We start from the raw sequence: 21,419 nt of genomic DNA on the forward strand, positions 1-21,419 counted from the left end.
ACACCAAGTATCTGAGAGACCTCTTGATGCAAAATGCAAGTCAATCCAGATCAACACTCAAGTATGGCACACTAGACAACTCAGCCAATGAGCTGAATTGATTTACAATAAGGTTGGGCATTCAAATCCAACTTTCGCCATTTTAGCTGTGTAATTCAATCGGTAGGTTTGTCAGGTAAGTGATGATGGTGTACTCCAGGTACTCCAGTTACCTTCACCCAAAAACTTGATCTCTGCCCTATCACACTTCTTTTTACCTCATTCTGCTTAAGCCATAGCGTTACGAGGCATCTAATTTGCTACAATTTATAAAGTATTTACATGAACAGACAGAATAAACCCTAACTGAGGTAAATCGACAATAGGCCATATTTCACTGGTCGTCACTGACCTAGGTTTACTCTCTATGCTGTATCTCTTTAATTATGAGTCCAAAATCTTCTTCATCATTTCATTAAACACTAATCAACTAAATATATATATATACATGTATACATACATATGTATATCATATCATATATATATATATATATATATATAAAGGTGCAATTAGCAGGGGAAAAGAAACTGAGGTAACTGGTGAAAATGTAAGACACTCACCTGGCAGTTCATCTTCTGTACCCAGTTTGAGTTTTCTCCCTTCCATTTTTTCAATTTCTTCATCATTAAATTTGTACCAGGCTTTGGTTTTGGGGTCTTTGATATGAGCTACATAATGACCACTGTAGGCACTGGGCCCACGATGGATTAGCACAGCAGTTAAGTCATACTTGACTGTTCCCTCTAAAATAAAACAAGACACTAATCACAACAAATATGACATTAGTGAAACCAGCACTAAGGATGGAGGGCAGAACAGAGCTTTTCTTCTGTGATGTGAACAAACACATAGGCAACTACACTACTTTAATTTGTCTATTAAATTTTTAGGACAGATACCGGCAGTACTGAAAGCCAAAAATTACAATTCCCTGTAAATTTTTCAGAAAAGCACATGATGTACATTAGAGGTAACTAACCATATGCGAAAAGAGAAAGTGTACGCTCGTTACAATGACATGAATATTGGCTAAATAGAACAGACTAGGTAGACTATTGTCTACAAAATCAAATTTAAAAAGTACATAAATTGCACTGAAAATGTTGCTCTTTTATATGCGAAAAGGTTGAGGAATTTAGGTATATGACAGCGGCCAGTATAATGGTGGGAGGAAACCAGGCTTTCAGTGCTTTGGTGAGATGTCTAACATAGAACAGTCCAGCCAAAGCTTGAGGGCTACAACACCTACCTGGCTTATCTACATATTTACTGATATCCAGCAGCTCTGCAAACTGTACAAAACTGTTCAACTTCTTTTTGTGGCCAGTGTTTCTGCAAAAAAAAGGAAAGTATTTTTTACAACCTAAAAACCTAATTACCTCTAAAAATGCATATATGTCATCAGATTTATGTGTTTGTTTAGTATTCTACACCACACTGTATGAATGAATACTGTATATGATTATGACTTAACATCACATCAGCAATATTTGTATTATATATTGTGTACATACAGCATGAAGGATGTGGAATATACACTGTTTCATGGGCCATTCAGGGTTTGCATTGCTCGCACTACTGGTACATCCAGTTTGAGTGGAGAAATGTAGCAATGCAAATCAATTACTGCACTAAGTATCTAAACAAGAGTAATTGTGACAATAATTACTCGATTGTAATTAAACTTAAGCAGGCACTGGTTTAAATTATAAGGAAGATGTATGCTAAGTTTCATGGAAATAGGTTTAGTGCTTTAGGAAGAGTTGCATGGACAACATCTGAATGCAAGAAAAAGCACTATTATGCAAAGACCTAAATGAGGGTAATTATGAATGCTTGGGATTTAACATTGTACTTAATGATTTTTCAGTCATATGATGACTAGGAGTCATTAGGTATGTGTACAGAAGACAGAAGAGGACATGACACCCCACCCAATAACATTACACTGACACCGGGCCAAACAGTCATGTTTAACAGTCACTCTAACCTCTAAGTGCTGGGTGCCAAGCAAGGCAGAAAAAAGTACCACTTTTGAAGTCTTTGGTATGGCCCGACCCGGGTTGATCCCAGGTCTTTTGACTTCGAAGCAGACACTGTAACCATTAGGCCACCGAGCCAGTCAACAGTAACTATGAAAATAATTACCTCATTGCCATTAAACTAAAACATGCATGAGTTCAGATGGTAGGCAGATGTACGCCAGTTTCATAGAACTCTGCGCAGTAGTTTGGGAAGAGATGCACGAACAAAATTATGTCTACAGACAGAGAGACAGATAGACAGGTTATTCCAGAATACATGCAACTCCCTACAAAATTCATTCAGGGGGTATATAAAATGTAAACATTTTCCACTAAAGTATCATGGAGCAACTAATAATAGGCCTTCCAGGATTTGTATTAAAATTAAATGAAACTTCCATAGAGCCTTCAGTACTCAGTCTGCATCTTTTAAGAAACTTTTAATTTCAATTTGTTAAACTGCATGCACTGCTTACATCTGTAGTCCACTACTAGCATGGTCCTTGGTCTTATCAATAAAAACAATGCCACAGGGAGAGACAGAGGACTTTGTTATAGGCCAGCCTAGGCTAGAAATAAACAGGCAAATGTCCTCTAACTGGCCTAGGCTAGAAATAAACTGGCAAATGTCCTCTAACTGCGATCATGCTGAGAGTAGCCTGGGGCTCAGCAACACAGGAGATACATTCAAAGAAGGGAGGAGATACATTTTAAATTAAACATTTGTCTTTCAATGTTATTGTCACTAATATAAGTTTATTGTGAAGCCAGTTTAGGATTCACTGTAGACATGGGTAAAACAGTGGACTGGCCAAATTTCCTTGTTTTGTTGTTCGTGCGGAATGCACTCTTGCTAGAAACAAAAGCCTCAATATTGTAAGCTTGTTATTCAGACTGTACAAGCAAATGCCAACAGTAAAGCAAACCAAAGCCAAAAATATCTTGTCAGATGTATACCAGACTAGTAATATTTATTTACTTACAGTGTTGTACAGGAAATTAAAAAACTCAAAGGCAATAAAGCAGAAACCTTTTCAAAACAAGTTTTACCTGTCGAATACGAAACGTAGAAGCTGAAGGTTTAAAACACGAGGCAACTTTTCCAGGCGGATGGCTCGAGTAGCATTCTGTTTCTGGTTACATTTCCCACACATGTACTTGTTATCCCCATCCAGATGTTCCACCTGGAAAGTAACAAACACAAGCCATATCCTGAAACTCCATAAAAACAGAGGAATTTAACATCTGTCATTAAGGGCAAGTAAATGTAAATAATAAATAATAAATAAATAATAAACAAGAGGGTAGATTTCATGGACCTGATGTGGTTTCTATAGGTATTGTTGTATTATTATTATTAATTGTTGCCTATTATTATTAATAGTGCCGCCTCACTGGAATGCCATGCTGAACACACCAGGTTTAAATATTCAGTCACAACATACAGACACTGGGCCAACTTATTCTTGGCCTGAACAACATTCCTTAGTTTGAAGCCATAGGCTTTTAAAACTCAACCGGATTTTGAACCACGTCTGAAGCTTGTCACAAACCAAATAACCTCCATCTGTACACATCAAGACATGTATTTTGATAACATAGTGCAGGAAAAATGTATATTACTAGTCAGTGGTCACTTTTCTCACCATTTTTAATCAGACATTTTCTTTTAATGATGGCAAAAATCTTTGAGGATTTCATTCACAATTCATATATGAAACACAAACAGCAACTTACCTTCAAAAATTCTTCAATACAACTTTCCACAGAGTTGTTCCCCTTTATGTTTAGGTCTAGTTCGTAGAACTTGGCAGGAGTTTTCGACACACTCCCACAGGCATTACACCTACATTCAAATAAACATCTATCACTACATCAAGTTTCACATGTTGAAAATAACTGTTGCAATAAGAAGTTACTTATCTTCCTACAATATAAAATAACCTTAATTCCAAATGATAAACACATTTTGTGTACACTGTGCAAATAACACATAACAACATATACCATGTGAAAATTCCTCCATCAATGATTTTGTATTTCATCATTGCACGCTTATGTTTAACACTTCTATTCATCTAGATGTACAGGTATGTATATATGTATGCTTTGGGGTTTATGTTGTACTTAAATATTTTTCAGTGATGTCATCATTAGGTGTCTTTCTGTGATGTCATCTTTAGGTGTCTTCCTGTGATGTCATCATTACGTGTCTTCATTGGTGTCTTCCAGTGATGTCATCTTTAGGTGTATTCCTGTGATGTCATCATTACGTGTCTTCCTGTGATGTCATCATTTGGTGTCTTCCTGTGGTGTCATTTTTAGGCGTCTTCCTGTGATGTCATCATTATGTGTCTTCCTGTGATGTCATCATTACATGTCTTCCTGTGATGTCATCATTACATGTCTTCCTGTGGTTGGATGGGTCCTAGTTCTGTAGGGCTGTGGTTACGTATACTATCACAGCCCAATCTTCTTCCATAAGCTTACCTTGAACTCCTCTGTACTTCCCTTGCTCGCTTCAGTATACTACTGCTGGGCATCAGATAATTTGTCTGTCCTTAGTCACAGTCGTCTCAGCTATCAATTCCAGGTAGGTGTTCCATTGTGTCATCACAAGTAAATCCACACAAGCATGAAACTATAGTGGACAAATGGATAAATTTCAACTCCAACCGCCATGTTTGAATGCATACTCCTGTGACTACGGACAGGCAAATTGTTTGGTGCCCAGCAGTAGTATACTTAAGCCAGCAAGGGTAAAACAGAGGCGTTCAAGGTTAGCTTATGGAACAAGACAGGGCTGTGATAGTATAAGTAATCACAGCCCTACAGAGCTAGGTGAGTCCATGCTGTCAGTGCTGCCGAGACTGAAGTATCATGCCAAAGACACCAAACATGACACCTTACCCAGTCACATTATACCAGCCAGTCCTTTTTCCTTGCTCTAACCTCTCAATGCTGGTGTCAAGTGAGCAGTCTTTGGAATGATCTGGCACAGGTTTGATCCTGGGTGCTATTAGCTCCACTAGATTCTCCAGCTGGTCAAACCAGCATGTTACTCACCTGGTCAGGTAGGCGTACTCTCCACAGAATTGTTCCTGAATCAGGTGCTTCACTTCAGGATTATCGTGCTGGGACAGCGAGTCTTCTAACACAGACAAAAACAGTTTAGAGAACTCCTGGGCATCCTGTGAAACAACCAAGAAACATTTTATGATTGTGCGACTGGTTAAATGATATAAAATATGTCAGTACCCACTGCTCTGCTTATATGTATAATGGCACAGCATCACCCAAGTCTTCTATTATAGACACTAACAGTTTAGAGCGCTCTTGGGCATCCTGTTTGAGGACCTCCATGCCAGTGCTCACTTGCTCTTGGAAAAGTGTTTTCATGCCTATTATGAAAGTATGATGATATCCAAGACAAGAAATGTTTCAGTATCAAATACAATTTATTATGACATTTATCTGCCACTAAAAATCCACTTTTTTGACACAAGTCGTTTCTCTGCGCACACCTTTTTAAAAGAGGTCACCCTAAGATGCCTACCTGTTGTTCTGCTGCATTCAAACCCAGACACTGGATGAAGGAGGTGGGATCTATATACCTAAAAACATCAAAGTTTAAATTGCTTATGTTACTGTATACATGTATGAACATTATGAAGAACGTAAACTGACTAACAGCCAGTGGCCTCTTTAATAACCAGATAGTGTAAAACTGAGTTATTTAGGTCACAGGGTAGTTATTTTTTATAATGTGAATGGTAACTATATAAATCAACTTTTAATCAGGAATTCTTATGAGGCCATGGGATGTGCTGTAAACACTATATAGCATCATTTGTAAATCCCTCCCCCCCCCCCCCCCCGCCCCGGCCCAAACGGTTAAAGGGCAACACAGGGTTCGGATGACATTAGTGGGAACAGATGCGTTCTGGGTTTATAAAAATAACATGCAACTGATTACAAAGAACTGATAATGTGGTGGCTCAATTTTCACAAATTTTGATCATTTTGGATTGTCATATCTTGATAATGAGATAAACACAAAAATAAGAAGCTATGCTTTTTGAATTCCCTGTGGAATACTTTATCTATGCATGTATACATTTGGTCTAGTGTTGTCTTCTTTTTACTTCAGCCGGAGATTTTCCGGGACAAACAAGTTTACTTCAAACACATGCAACAAAGATCAGCTTAGATTGGAGAAAGTGGCCTCATATATTTATTTATTTATTTGATTGGGTGTTTTATGCCATAATCAAGAATATTTCACTTTTACACTTATATTATGGTGGGAGGAAACCAGGCAGAGCTCGGGGCAAACCAGCGATCATCCGCAGGTTGCTGGCTGACCCTCCCACTCACGACCGGAGAGGAAGCACTACATATGTATGGAGCTTCTCTACTGACGATATGAGTGAGCAGGATTCTCTATAAAAAAAGAGGTGGTTAGCACTTTAGCGAATTGCAATGACCCAGGAGCCTCTCATGAATGTCTCAGTTGGTTAGCGTGCTAGCGCAGCGTAATGACCCAGGAGCCTCTCACGAATGCAGTAGCTGTGAGTTCAAGTCCCCCCCAGCCATACCTCAGACAGTCTGTCAGCAACCTGCGGATGGTCGTGGGTTTTCCCAGGTATCTGCCTCTTTCCCTCCCACCATAATGCTGGCAGCCATCGTATAAGTGAAATATTCTTGAGTACGGCGTAAAACACCAATCAATCACATCTATCAAACAAGTGATAAGTGCATGTACCACAAAAAGCGACAAAGCTATGTTTACATACAATAACTCGTACATTATACTACCAACCTTCTGTTGCTGAACTCAAGGAGTGCAAACATTAGCTGGAGCTGACCACAAATGGAGGTAGGTGACCATTCTGTAAGACAGGAGAGTACATAGGCATGTAAGGTACAGGTATTTCCAATTTAAATGTCAATAATATAATAACTGAAGAGTTTTCCAGTAGAATATCACTTCATCTTCCATACAGACTTAAAAACACCATTCAAAGATCAAAAAAACTCTCAGATTCAGGCAAAATGAGACGAGCAAAATTTTAGGTTATTAACCTTACTTGGTTGGAGTCAAGTTTCAGTCTAAGTTTGCTATTGATTTTGCGAGTTTTAATGTTAGTTTTAACATTTACCCTCACTGATCAACCTTTTTGCATATAAAAGAACAACTTTCAGCGCTATTAGTGCACATTTCAAAAGTATAATTTTATCAGTTGACACAGAAAAATGCCTTCAGAATATGCTTGAATAAACGCTTTGCAAACATGCAAAAAGGTTGAAGAATTACAGTGAACTGTTTCCAACTGACAAATCTAGGGTGAGGATGATCAATAGAGTTTATCTGCGAAATTGCTTTTGGATAAACAACATCTGAATTTCATTCAGATTAGTTGTGTAAATGTCAAAAACCGCTAGTGTCAGTGTACCTTGATTTGTATCGTTTTCTGTCTGGTACTCCAAGGGTTCTCTCCACATGTACATTGCTCGTCTCACCTCAGGATTTTGAAACCACAACTAAGAAAACAGAAACCAACAGGCATCAACCAATCGAATGGAAGTGTAAAACTGTTTCAACATATACTGAATGTAATGTTAATCTGAGATCCACAAATCCACAGAGCTTTGGTTTCAAATCATTTTTGTTTTAGAATGACAGGACCTGCATGAATAGATTCACAATAATAATTTTCCTCTATTAAATTTACTTCAGTAATTAACAAAGCTTGGGCAATGGCACATGATATGATTGCATTATGGCTGATCTTAAACCTGCAAATTACGCTGCAAAATTACACGCAAACCTGCAAATCCCTTCCCTGGCTTATCACCTGCCAAGTTCATAAAGTGTGGAGAGATGTCAGCTCTAGAAACAGCGCCCTTACACAGACAATATATGGGACAGCTACATGATTTGGTAAGTATAAGTACAGCTATTATCATCATTTCAGTATATCACTAGAATTTAATATCACTCATGCCACTTGAGAACCCTGTCCCCCAATATGTCTCAACTACGGGGAAGTTTTGAGGTCGAGCTCTTCTTTCAATAAAGGTAAAAAAAGTCTAATTGTATCATGTGACTAAAGCAAAGAAGTGTCATTTGTGCCTCTGCAACAGACAGGTGATCAGTAAATTAATGTCAACAAAGGTTGCCTAACACTTTTCACAAGTCACATGACACAGTAAGACTGTTTTAACCTTTAACGACAAAAGAGTTCCAACTCGAAACTCCCCTATTCCATTGGTCTACACACCATATACATGTTGCCAGTATTTTTGAAGACAGCACGTCTGACATTCAGATGTCCGATGCATTTAAACACTTTAAACAGCATCATAAAACTTCACCGTTGTACGGTGACGATTTGAATTTATTGATTACATTGGTGTTTTACACCGTACTCAAGAATATTTCACTTATATGACAGGGGCAAGCACTATGGTGGGAAGAAACCAGGCATAGCCAGGGGGAAGCCCACGACCATCCGCAGGTTGCTAGAAGACTTTCCCACAGGCCTGGAGAGGAAGCCAGCATGAGCTGGACTTGAACTAACAGCGACCACATTGGTGGAAGGCTCCTGGGTCATTGTGCCGCGCTGGCACGTTTAGCTTCTTGAGCACGGCAGCCCCAATGCAATATTGGTTATTGCATACATGTACATGCAATTTTAATATCACCTCCTCTAATATCTCAACAATTGAGCTGGTAAACTTTGGCGGGTATACAGCCGAAATTCGTACCACAATCCTGAACACTTATAGAAGAACAGTGAGGCTTTGACAGGACAACTAACAGTGAAAATGAGCACAACAATGGGAGACTCGAGAAGGAGCTACACAACGGGTCCGAAGAAATCATTTTCTTCTGTGATGTTGCAGTGCATGTGTACTTGATATGTGTTTTATGAGCACATGTACACTGATAATTGTGACATAATAAAGGAAAGAACAAGTGAGTTCACAGCTTTGGACCTCCTTGATACAGACGGGAAGAAGTTTTACAAGTTCCCCATTGCTTTCGATAGGAGATATTGATTACACCTGTAATGTAATGAGCAGTTGGCATACCATGTTTATTTATTTGATATACACGTACTCAAGAAGTTTTCACCAAAATAATGCCAGTCAGTCATGAATAGAGGAAACCTGAGTGCCTTGGGAAAACCACTGAACTTCAGCAAGTTACTGACAGACATTCTTGCATGTGGCATTCAGGCTACAAAATATTGAGAGAGTGGGAATCACAAATACCCGCCCAAAGCTGGGTTTGAACCCAAAGCTAAAGTAATACAAATCTCAACTTAAATTTGGTATTTCATCTGAAGTAGACACGAATGCAAGACTTCAGCTTAATATATGCTTGTACATATAAATTACTGAAGTGAATTTGGTAATTTAACTTCCCACTTTTGAACAGGAATGTCTATTTATTTGATTTATTTGATTTGTATTTTACGCCATTCCATGAATGTAAAATATCAGGTTAATACAGGCAGTACATTTGGAGATACCACCCTTAAAATTACGTTTTACACAATGCACTAAGTCATGAATCTTGTAATTTATGGTCTTTAATATGCACACAGTGAATCAATGATTGAACGTCAACCTCGTGTTATTGTGCCCTACATGTGTGCAAAACCGAGCTCAATACATGCAGTATTTTTCAAGATAAACACCCCTAACATGTTGTTTAACATGGCTTTCCCTGTTATTGGGCACCAACGCTGTTGCTCGGGGTAGGACGTGAGCTACGCCTTAATGCTAAACATGAAAGGCAGGTGTATTATTTTTCTCTTATATATCCTTACCTGTAAATATGTGTTAACATAGCAAGTAGCCCCCAAGTTCTTCAACCCGACAAATGAACCCTGCAAAATTTAAGATGAAACAAGAAATGAACCTGCACATCGCACAGTGCACAGCTAATATTCAATAGGTCTCCACTAAATTTTATGTCCCAAGAAAAAGCTAAGCACCTCCTTTGTACTGTACGATATGTAGTTCACAGCGTATACTTCGCCTTAAGAAATAAAAAAAGCAAGTGTTTCATGTATTCTTTAAGTCGGAGCCGACTCACTCTAAGTACACTGACCTGATAGTTTCTACATGTAAATACCTACATGTATTATGTAACAAGTCACTACAGCTAACAAGATTTGACTTTAATTAGATTTATGTACATTGATTTATTGGATCACCCATGTAAAAGCAATCTTTGTACATGTAGTTTGACTGACAAGCAATCTTTCACATCTGCCATCGCTTGCATATAAACTGAAATTTAGGAAAAATAACATCAACCCAACAATTAATATGCATTAGAAAACAGCCTACATAAGCTGGATCTAAAATCCTCACCTGTTAATGCTATTGGGTTGTATGCGAGAGCTATGTTAGTATTAGCTTTCATCATTTTTCAGATCAAACATTATGGTTAATTAATTGACAAACAAAAAAGTAAAATGTCCTCTTTCGAACTTGGTGAGTGGAATTTCAAAAAATTAATTAATGAAATTTGGACTAAAATTCAACTGTTAATAGATTTTAGAGCAAATCTGGTATTAGGACAAACATGAAATCCTGACTTCAATGGCACTTTGTAATTCACTATTGACGAGAATGGTATCCTGGAACATCTCTTTTAGGCTTATTTTTAGTTGTTTACACCGGCTGTTTTTTTACCCGCCTGCATTACTCAAACATCAAGGACTGTATGACACTATTCTGATATGACCCCCATCCCCCATATTTGCTTTGGCCACAGGGTTATTCTCATATCTGCATGTCCCTCAGGCCAAATATGTGCTAAGGCAGCATACCATTTCCCTTCTTTCACTGTTTGGATCCTCTATGTCATGCCACTGTTTTTCATCTATCTCTCCTAACCACAGCTTTTCACCCAGTCCATTCAGACAATATGGGCTCCCTTTACAGTTACGCCTGAAATAAGAGAAGCAACATCTGACAAAATATGATTCTCCAAACCGATAAGACCACTACACGTTTAATCACAATTTCTCGTACATCTGCCTATGGGTCTACATGTGAAGTGTCCAGAGTTATTTATTTTAACTGATTAGAGTCTTTACGTCGTACTCAAGAATATTTCCAGTATACGATGAGAGCCAGCATTATGGTGGGAGGAAACCAGGCAGAGCCCGGGGAAAACCCATGACCACCTACAGGTTGCAGCAGGCCTTCCCTTTGTATGACGAGAGGAAGCCAGCATCAGCTAGACTCACGGCGACCGCATTCGTGAAAGGCTCTTGGGTCATTGTTTTGTGCTAACATGCTAAGCACCAGGCCACAGAGGCCTACAACAAACTTCAACGATTGTTAAAAAGACATACAATCTTAAATATTTGGCTTTGTCCAATGAGTGAAAATATCCATTCTAAAAACATTACGACGTCATTTTAATGGAGTAGTGAGAAAATACATGCACACTGGGTCTGTACAGAATAAACATAAAAATTTCTTTCCTTAGCTTGCAATGGTATAGCAGAAATATTCCTTCCTTAGGCATCAAATAAAATAATACTAAATCAAAAAGAGGCGGTTTAATCGAGGACAGCTCCCTAGAAGGTGGTTACTGACTACCTGCTACTTTTGTGAAAAATTCAACAGGTCAATACCTACTTTGGCCAAAGTTCCTATTTTACTTCAATTAATTTATTTATTTATTTGATTGGTGTTTTATGCCATACTCAAGAATATTTCAAAATATATGACGGCCGCCAACATTACGGTGGGAGGAAACCAGGTAGAACCCAGGGGGAAACCCTTGAACATCCACAGGTTGCTGACAGACCTTCCCACATACATCCCAAGAGGATCCCATCTATCAGCTATCTGGCTACTTTTCAGGGCAGCCTTCTACACAAACAGGTGATGAAAGCACTTTAAAACATCTCGTCATAATCTGTTGGAATAAGCATTGATTTATTTATTTTTCTGATTTTTTTTTTACACCATACTGGTACTCAAACATATTTGGCTTATACGACCCAAGACCATCCGCAGGGTTCTGATAGGCTTCTGACCATTGGCAAAAAACCAGGTTTGGTGCTTCCTCTCCACAGCACTTCTCACCCACCTACAAGCCCCCGGGGCACACTTCTTCAGGTGAAGTCTGTATGCTATCAGGACATTCTCCTCAGATATGTTTTCAGGTTGAGTGGTCTCTGCCCAGAGCCAGGCCTGCTTATCCAAACTCAGTTTGGCTGGCATTTTTTACAGTGTTTTAGGTCATTTGTTGCAGTCTGTAATGGAATTAAAATGCATTGTTATATGGCTTTATATATACCAACCTCAGAGGTGCAAATAGAATCAAAATATCAGCTCATCAATGTGTAACTCCAAATACCTGCAGATTGTGTTTGTGTTTAATCTCATAAAATCATAAAGCAATCATATACCCACGATGGTAACAGTCATAATACATGTAATATACGGAAAATCAAACAAGATTCAACCATGATTGGACCACCATTTTCAGATCGTGCTTCCAAGATGGGAATAAGGCATTCAACTAGAATCCGGCTGTATTGTGATTTGTATCTTGCAAATTGCCTATCAAGAGAGTAACAGATATGCAATATCAGTACCGAATGGATATAAGCTACATACTGTTGCAGTAGTTCCCGCTCTTCTACCCATGGGTTTAGCCCAAATTTGAAATCAGACCGTTTCATTTCCAATTTTCTCCTATCTTCCCTTTCTCTCCCATATTAATTTTGTCAGAACGAGGTGTCTCTAAGACACTGAGAGCTCCCCCCCACCCTATTTTCTCTCAGCTAAACCCATGCTTTTACCCATATGCTCAATAAACCTCTCTATTCCAGCTATGTCTCTACCAAACTTATTCCCCTAAACTATTTAAGGCTGTTGAGTGTTATGAAGACTACACATTATAGGTAGACGAGAGAAGATTGACAGACCGACGTCAATTTATTGAAGCATGTCCTTTTCACAATTAAACTCTGAGAAGTGGGTCAGCTACCAATAAAGGCATCAACCTTGTCTTTACAACTTCCTGCCATGAACAAATCTTACTTTGTGGTGGTAAACAACTCAGCCATGCGCATACTTCGTCTCTGACAAGTTGAGAAAGTTATCAGTATAATGTTGTTGTTGTTGTCGTTGGCGTCGTCATTTTTGACAGCCTTAGTTGCAAATGAAATCCAACGTCGCCGTTTGTTCAGTGACTGAGCACAAGGCCTAAACGGCCTTAAACTCAGGTGTCTATTATACGAGAATACTGAAAAGGACTGCGTCAAACTTATGAGATAGTGCTTACATTTGACTTCGATTCGCTCTTACTCAGTGGCGCCACAGAATTAACCTAGGCTGCATCAAAAAGACAAGGAACGAAAGTGGACTGCTGACCCCAACAATGCTCTGTCGCTTATGTGGAAAGTTTTAACGATTTTTATTTCACTCACTTCGTTATATTTAACCCAGTATATACATCTTTCATTTTTTTCGTTTCATTATCAACACAGTAGCACTATTGTTAACCCAACAAGCCGTGCTTTATTTTTAAAAAAATAAATACTAGCTACATTGTACATTGTCTGCAGGCCTACTGAGATCCCAAAGCGTGATTAGCCCACCGAGTGGGTATGATAGACATTAGCATAATAATAATAATAATAAGGGTAAAGTACAAATGAAAATAATATCAATAACAATTAATAATATTTTGCTATCATTGATGTTATTGCCATAATTATTAATTGACAATGCATGGTGAAACCGTTATTATAAAAAGATACACGCCTATGGCGAGACCTATTTTTACATAGCTTAGGTCGTCGTGCATCTGGTCTGAGCTTGAATAGAGTTCACATCTAGGCGTAATTCATTATAATCTACACAAATTTTACTATGTTAAATGCGTTGTTATACTGAGCACAGGTATTCAGTATTCTTTTTGTCTGTGCGTGTGTGCGTGTTTTCTTTGTTTTGTTGTTTGTTTTCCTTGTTTTTGTTTTTTTGTTTTTCTTTGTTTTGTTTTGTTTTTTTTGGGGGGGGGAGGGCGATATATTGGGATTATAGTTAGCCATGGAATTAAAGCAGTGATGCTCTTACGAAAAGGGTAGGCCTATAGGCCTATCCATGTCTGTGATTCACTCCCGAATTAATCGAGTCATACATATCAGACTTGACGATGCCATTGACGATGTTGCATTTGGTGCTCAGCATAAGAGGAACAGTTGAAGTACTGGCCTGCATGGTGGCAGTATAGGCCTATGGATGTAAGTGGAAGGACGAGGCGTCGTGTCTGCACGGTGTCTTCGGCATGACTTTCCAGTGAAGCATGTAGCACGTTTAAATATGCTGGCAATAGATTCTGCCTGTTATTGGGAGACACTGTCTTGGTGTGACTGAAACGATGTTGAAAGCTACTTTGATTGGCCTCACCACCCGGTAAAAAGGCCTGTGTACATTTGTTGAAGATTGGTCAAGTGTGTAGTCTTAGCCTACTTGAGAACATTTTTACCAGCGACTAGGGAGGGGCAAAAGAAAAAAAAATTATAATGATAAAATCGAAGAAAATGGACCATGCTACGCCTGGCTGAATTAGTATGACACTGAGGGTATGAATGCACTATATTAGTGCCGATCAGATAAACAGGTTCTACAATACGGTATGCCTAAACTGGGTTTGAAACCTTGGAATATAGCCTAGTTATATATACAGAGGGTTCAAACTAAACTTTTTACTGGCCATCACGTTCGCCTATATAGTACCTCATCCTCAATCTGCTTGTGTGTGAGAACAAACGGAGATTTACCCATACAGCAGAAGGGCAGTTTCAAAGTATGCCCTCAAAGAAAACTGGGAGAGCGTGTCGAGAACTTCCACAGCAGTAAATGATCATTTTTTCTGAGAATTATTTTAAACTTGTGAGTATAGCGCCCTAAATGGGCCATTTTCTTTTTGGTTTGGGTTTCTTTAGCATAATATGTTTTCAAAGTGCACCAACGTGTATGTAGTTTTTACCGCCAGATAACTACGACCAGGCAGGCTGATTATTGAATGATTTATTTATTTATTTATTTCACATTTGTTTTACGCCGTACTCAAGAATATTTCACTTATACTACGGTGGGAGAAAACCATGCAGAGCCCGGGGGAAACCACGACCATCCACAGGTTGCTGTCAGACCTTCCCACGTTCGGCCGATAAGGAAGCCAGCATGAGCTGGACTTGAACTTACCGTGACCGCATTGGTGAGAGGCTTCTGGGTCATTGCGCCGTGCTGGGACGCAAATCCCCTGGGCCAGGTTGATTATTGGGTAATTAAATATATAAGATTGAGATTGATGAGATTATGTAAACATGTTTCTGTCTGATCGACGTGACATTTAATGGATAGTTTAGTTTAAGGCCACATTGGGAAACTCATTTAAATATCAAACTATTACAGCATTGCCAGGTACGCTGTCAAAAAGAATATATACTTTGGGCACATTTGGTGACACAAAAGCATACAGACTCCATCAAGGACTTAATCATGTTTTAAAGGAAATGGACTTATGTTCTGTTGACGGGGCCAACACAGGAGTGCTCCAGGTCCATCGCCGTTTACGACAAGCCTGTCTATAAACGCCTTTATCTGATTGTTGTTTCACGCCATGCTTGAATGAAGCGAGTTTTATGGATGAATTAAAGTGAAATATCTGGAGCGTGCCTACAGAGGGCTGAGGTTTTATTACTATATGGTTGACAAGGTGTTCAGTCGACCAAAATATATCTGTTCTGGATGGGTGGGAATACATACCCCTGTATGATGGGTGTGTCAGTATATTTGGAATCATTTTGTAGAAGTGGCAACCATTAGGTATGAGACACGAGAATATTTTTGAAACATGTTGAGCTTCCACAAAACACTACATAGGAAAAGTTGGTATGTTATTTTATTAGTGTTGAGTATACCAGACAAATATTTTACATGCACAATCAACACAAATATATTCACTTTTGCAATTGGCAAATGTTTTATATATGCATGTAGATTATTTGCTAAAAGCTTCTGTTAAACCTTGTCAACAGATAATCTGCATCTGCTGAAATCAGCCCACCATGCCTGGAGAGAGATTGATGTGCATCTGGGAAGCAGCCTTCGCTCGAAATCCAAAGACATCTGACAAACACTTGACCAGAGACGCCCTTTGTGATGTCGTGGTGCAGCTAGATGATCTTTCATCTATAAATTATTCCAAAAGTAAATTCGAGATTACTTTCAAAACGAACAACGATGTGACCCTTACAAGATTTCAAAGATACCTGTTTGACGGATTGGCCCAGAAGAGAGCGCCGCAGTGTCTTGTTCAAGAGGAAGTGGAAAACAAATGTTGGGAGCTCTCTAAAACCATGTACATATCGAAATCTCTCAGTGAAAGCAATGTGAAAAAGCTTTGGGAAATTTTTAACCGGTTGGCCGATGTAGCATCTTTTCCACCCAAAATAAACCCAGGTTTAGCTGATTGGTTTGCGGATAAGGTATGCACACATCTGGGAAAGAATGGGGTGACAAAATCAACGCGACAGGTGATGTCCTACACATATGATACTCTACTCGACAGACTGGTGGAGTATGTCTTTGCCGAGCAAACGGAAGAGACTGTCACTTCATGTGTAGATGAACTCCACTCTTGGCTGGTTTTAGAAATCCACAAGTCGGGATGGTTGTTTACACGTTCACGCAAGCAAGCAAACTGGACGACCTGGGTGAAGCGATGGTTTGTGTTAAGTTCAACTCGACTGTCCTACTACGACGGTCCACATTTCCAAGCTGGTGGCAAGCTACGGGGAGAAGTGTTTATGACTGGGTCAAAGGTGGAAACTCTTCCGCCATTTAAAGGCTCAGTTCAGAAACTAAAGGTAAGATTCAAGTTGAGCAATCGCCCTTACATAGAACTGGAGATGGCAAGTGAGATGGAAAACGACTGTTCTCCCTGGATAATGTCTTTGCAGGAGTTCATTGATGCTACTAAATGCAAGACTACGCCCATGCAACGCCTCCTGAGAGACAATTGGGATCAAATTAAGAAGGGAGACTTTTCTGTGCTTGACACATCCGAGGAAAATCATGCGACTGCACTGACTATTGCACACCCTGAAACCATAACTCCAAACATGGAGAAATCTCATCCGAAAGGTCACGTTCAAGGAATTTCACCTGCTAAAAATCAGAGCAAGTCACTTGATAGCTCAGATGAAACTGATTTGATAAAAGAAAGCAACGAAAAAATCAAGACGATCTTCATGCAAATTGACACCAATGGCAACGGGAAGATTGACGAGGAGGAATTCAAGCAATTTATTTTGGGAATGGGCCTAAAAATCAATGATAAGGAAATTCATTTTTTATTCAAAAGCGTTGATAAAGACGACACACACTTCCTCACTTTTCAAGAGTTCTCGGAATACTTTGCTAACGTACTTCTGGACGAATTTGGCGACGGAGAAGCGGAATCTAAATTGAGAGGAGCGTTTCTGGCGGCCGATCGAGATGGCACCGGTAAATTAAATTTTAAGGAGTACGCTGAGTATTTGTGGGATAAAAAACGACAAATCCAATTGGATAAACTCGCAGAAGCTTTCGAGCAAATGGATTTACAAAATGATGGACAAATTTCTTATGATGAGTTTCGGGCCTTTTATAAAAACCAGATGGCAGATCTACCGGAAACTGAGGAGAAGGAGTATGCCGAAGAGAAACAGAGTCTGAGCGCTGTGGAAAAGAAACTGAAGAATTTTTATCAATCAACCGACGCTGGTGAGCTTGCAAATTTCATCAAGCAACGGTGGAATAAATTTGACTCGTTTCGTCGTTATGGTGCATCCGGGGAGTTGATTATGGCCGGAGGCGAAGGGATGGTTAACGATATAGTTCCTGGGGATTACTCTCTGGGAGATTTGTCCTGGTTTTCAGATCTCCCTCCTGTCGTACCCAATCACACAGCTGTTAAGGGAGTCCGCTGGGAAAGCAGTGGGAGTCCAGGGAGATCCGGGAAGGTGATTTTTCCGTCAGACTATGATGGGGTGATCCTGACCGATATCGCTACTCCTGAACATTTGCGCTACTACGGTTGTAGCTTTGCTGAGGGAAACCAACTTAAGGTTTCCCTTCTTCACAGACACGGCATTCAGGACTTCACTTATGAGAACGAATACCTGGACGATTACGTGACGCTTTCCAATGGCGGTTCTGGAATGGAAAAGCATGATTTCGCTCACTTGGACTGCCCTTTTGAAGAAGAATCTGGAAACTTCATTCTGGGCACGTTTGTTGACGACGATGAGCTTCATCTGACGGCGTTCTGAGTTCCTGTTCGCCAGACTCTGTACATCCCAGCGAATGTCATCCACAGCAACGACTACCTAACAGGCACATGGCGAACCATGCTGTCTGATGAAGCGGAAATCGACCATGCCCATCTGGTTAAAGTCAACAAACAGAAGAAGTTTGAGCATTTCATGTTCACCTTTGCAACACGGCTCTAAAAAGTTAACTGGATCGGACAGATTCGCTATAGTTAGATAACTCTAATCACATATGCACGGTCTTCAGTTATCACGCAGACTGTGTGTACATGTATGCGCTAAAATCTGTTACATTTGGACATAGGTCACCCGTTCATATTGATATCATATTGGATATTATCGAAATTCTTTAGCTACAGTTCGCTTTTAAAAGCAAGAAATAACACCAGTTATATGGAGGTTACAATATTAATAGCTTGATCAAGTAATGTTTGAACTAAAACCTTTGGTGTATGGCATTTATGGTAATTGTTCGGTAAAATGTAAACACTGATCAGCTGTTTGCAGTCGATACTTCAATGGTGCATTCCTTGGTATATATATGAGTGTGTTGGGCGCAGTAAATATAATAAAACATTTCACGGTATCTTAAGGTCTTTGGTGTTGTATTGATCTCATTTGAACAACCACTTCGTAGAGTAATTGCTCATAGAAGGTTTCTTTTCAATTCCAACCTTGGACAGCCAGCTTGTAGATTTTCCCGCTCTCATTGTTCGTTGGACCTCGCTGACAAACAGCGGCTGCGTGTGAATTGGGGCCGCTGCCAGAGTATTACGTGCCTTGAAGACCACTTGTCCTCCGCCACTATAGACCTTTCCGAATTGTCAATCAAGAACTCGCATTTGATCAGTCAGTACGCAGTATTGTTGCAATACTAATGTTCAATCTTTCTGTGACGTCATGATGTGACAGCTGCTTTCATGGGGAATGGAATGAAATTAAGTAACGTTGTCACGAGAAGGGGTGGTGCGACATCGGGTGTGTTGGATCTATCCATTGCGTGCACCTTCATACGTCACTAGCGCATTGCAATGCCCAGGAACCTCTCAGCAATGCAATCGCTGTGCCCAGCTCATGGTGTCAAGGTCTGCCAGCAATCTGCGGATTACCGTGGGTTTTCCCCGAACTCAAGCATCTAATCCTTGTTGACGAAGGTCCATTTAAGACGTGAGGACTAGCTAATGCTGCCCAAGACCAAATGTTGGTAAGGTCAATTAAGAAACGCGCTGTTGCTGTCTCCTGAGAATGAGAATCCTCTGGTGTTCCATACACGTACATATATATGCATGTATGCTTGGGGTTTAATGTCGTACGTACAATTTGGTGTGTGAACATATATTGTGTCTTCGTGTGACAGGGCGAATCAATGCTGCCAAAGTGCTGCCGACTCTAAAGTATAATGCCGAAAATATCAGACACCCCAACCTGTCAAATTATACTGATACCAGGTCAACCAGTCATGCTTCCTTGCTCTAACATCGTATTGCTAAGCAAGCAAGGTTGTAGCAAGTACCATTTTTAATGGTCTTGAGATAACCCAACCCGGAATTGATCCCGTGGCTTCCCGACTTCCAGGCGGACGCTCTAACCATTAGGCCACTGGTTCCATATGTGTGTACCAGTCATTGACAAACTACTTAAACATCTGTGATGCTTAGTTGAAGTCCTATCTTCAGTTTTAAAAGCAACTATACATTTGTATATGTCACGCCAGGCAACAAACGGCAGAAAAACATTTAGTTTCCGTATTATCCTCCGAAGCTCAGAATAGTGCTTCTAATACAATAATTTTTAACAAAATCGATTTTCTGTTCCATTTATTCTACACTATTAACAATCAACACTTATTCAATGAAAAACCATAAACCAAACCTGTATATAATTATATATACGAGCGTTCATTGCTTAATGCTAAAAGGCGTATAATTAATACGGCATAAAATGAAATTAATGGTGGAATTAAAAGTCAAGAAAATAAAATCCCGATAGTGTACATGCGATGTTTGGATCTTGTGGCTTAATAACCATGAAGATCATAACCCCTCTCTTCAATACACTCGGGCAATGGTGGAGAGTAAAACGTGTGATTGCTCACATGTAGTCAACTACTAGTGTAACATGAAAAGTCGGAACCTGGACCCGTTTCACAAAGCGCACGTAGCGCTACATTCACGTAACTACCATGGCTACGTAAAACCTACATTACTGGTTTCCATGGAAGAAACGTGTACGTAACGTTAGGTGTGCTTTTTGAAACGGGTCCGTGCAGTTATTGATGATTTGTTCTACCAGCAGAATCGTGCAGGTAGATACAGTCACGGAAAAAATTATTAGACCACCCTTGCTTTCTCCCATTTCTTGTTCATTTTAAAACCTTGCACAACTGAAGGAACATTTGTTTGGGCAAAGAAAGTGATGAAAACAGAAATAGTTCATAAGGGTTTTATTTAAGAGGTTATATCTATCAGTTCCCTATGACTTTCTTGACAATGACCAAAATCACTTAAGTTCATACATCTGTAGATGTGGCAACTGTATTCTCAAAAACAGTTTGGCATTTCATTTTTTCTCCTGTCTCCTAGTCACGTAATCACATGACTCTCAGTCTCACACGGGAGTTAGTACTTGATTGCATGCCCATTGTTTTTTATGACTGCAGCCATGCGCCTTGGCATGCTCTCCACCAGTTTGTTACATTGCCCTGCGGTCACAGCAGCCCATTCCTGTTGCAAAAATTCGAACAAATTTGCTTTGTTTTTGGGCTTGTGGTTCTCCACTTTGAACTTGATAATATTCCACAGGTTTTCAATTGGATTCAGATCAGGTGACTGAGCAGGCCCATTCATGGTTCGAATGTTCCGGTTCTCTATCCAGGTTTTAACTGACCTTGCCGTGTGGCAAGGGGCATTGTCTTGTTGGAAAATCCAGCCATTCGAGCCAGGAAAGAGTTTAGCAGCTGATGGAAGAAGACTGTTTTCAAGA

General features: G+C 39.7%; 1 protein-coding gene across 1 annotated transcript in view; it reads right to left on the reverse strand.

Annotated features, from left to right (window-relative positions):
* Window positions 1-21,419, reverse strand: part of LOC135475785 (ubiquitin carboxyl-terminal hydrolase 48-like) — a 56,280-nt gene that overhangs the window by 24,921 nt on the left and 9,940 nt on the right. The window contains 11 exon segments of the mRNA XM_064755725.1: window positions 601-783; window positions 1,290-1,372; window positions 3,115-3,248; window positions 3,802-3,910; window positions 5,131-5,255; window positions 5,621-5,678; window positions 6,887-6,956; window positions 7,521-7,608; window positions 9,906-9,965; window positions 10,917-11,037; window positions 12,194-12,359. Coding sequence (XP_064611795.1) covers window positions 601-783; window positions 1,290-1,372; window positions 3,115-3,248; window positions 3,802-3,910; window positions 5,131-5,255; window positions 5,621-5,678; window positions 6,887-6,956; window positions 7,521-7,608; window positions 9,906-9,965; window positions 10,917-11,037; window positions 12,194-12,327 — 1,165 coding nt within the window. The 5' untranslated portion in view covers window positions 12,328-12,359.

This window comes from Liolophura sinensis, chromosome 9 (genome assembly GCF_032854445.1).
Source record: "Liolophura sinensis isolate JHLJ2023 chromosome 9, CUHK_Ljap_v2, whole genome shotgun sequence".
Classification (NCBI taxonomy): Eukaryota; Metazoa; Mollusca; class Polyplacophora; order Chitonida; family Chitonidae; genus Liolophura; species Liolophura sinensis.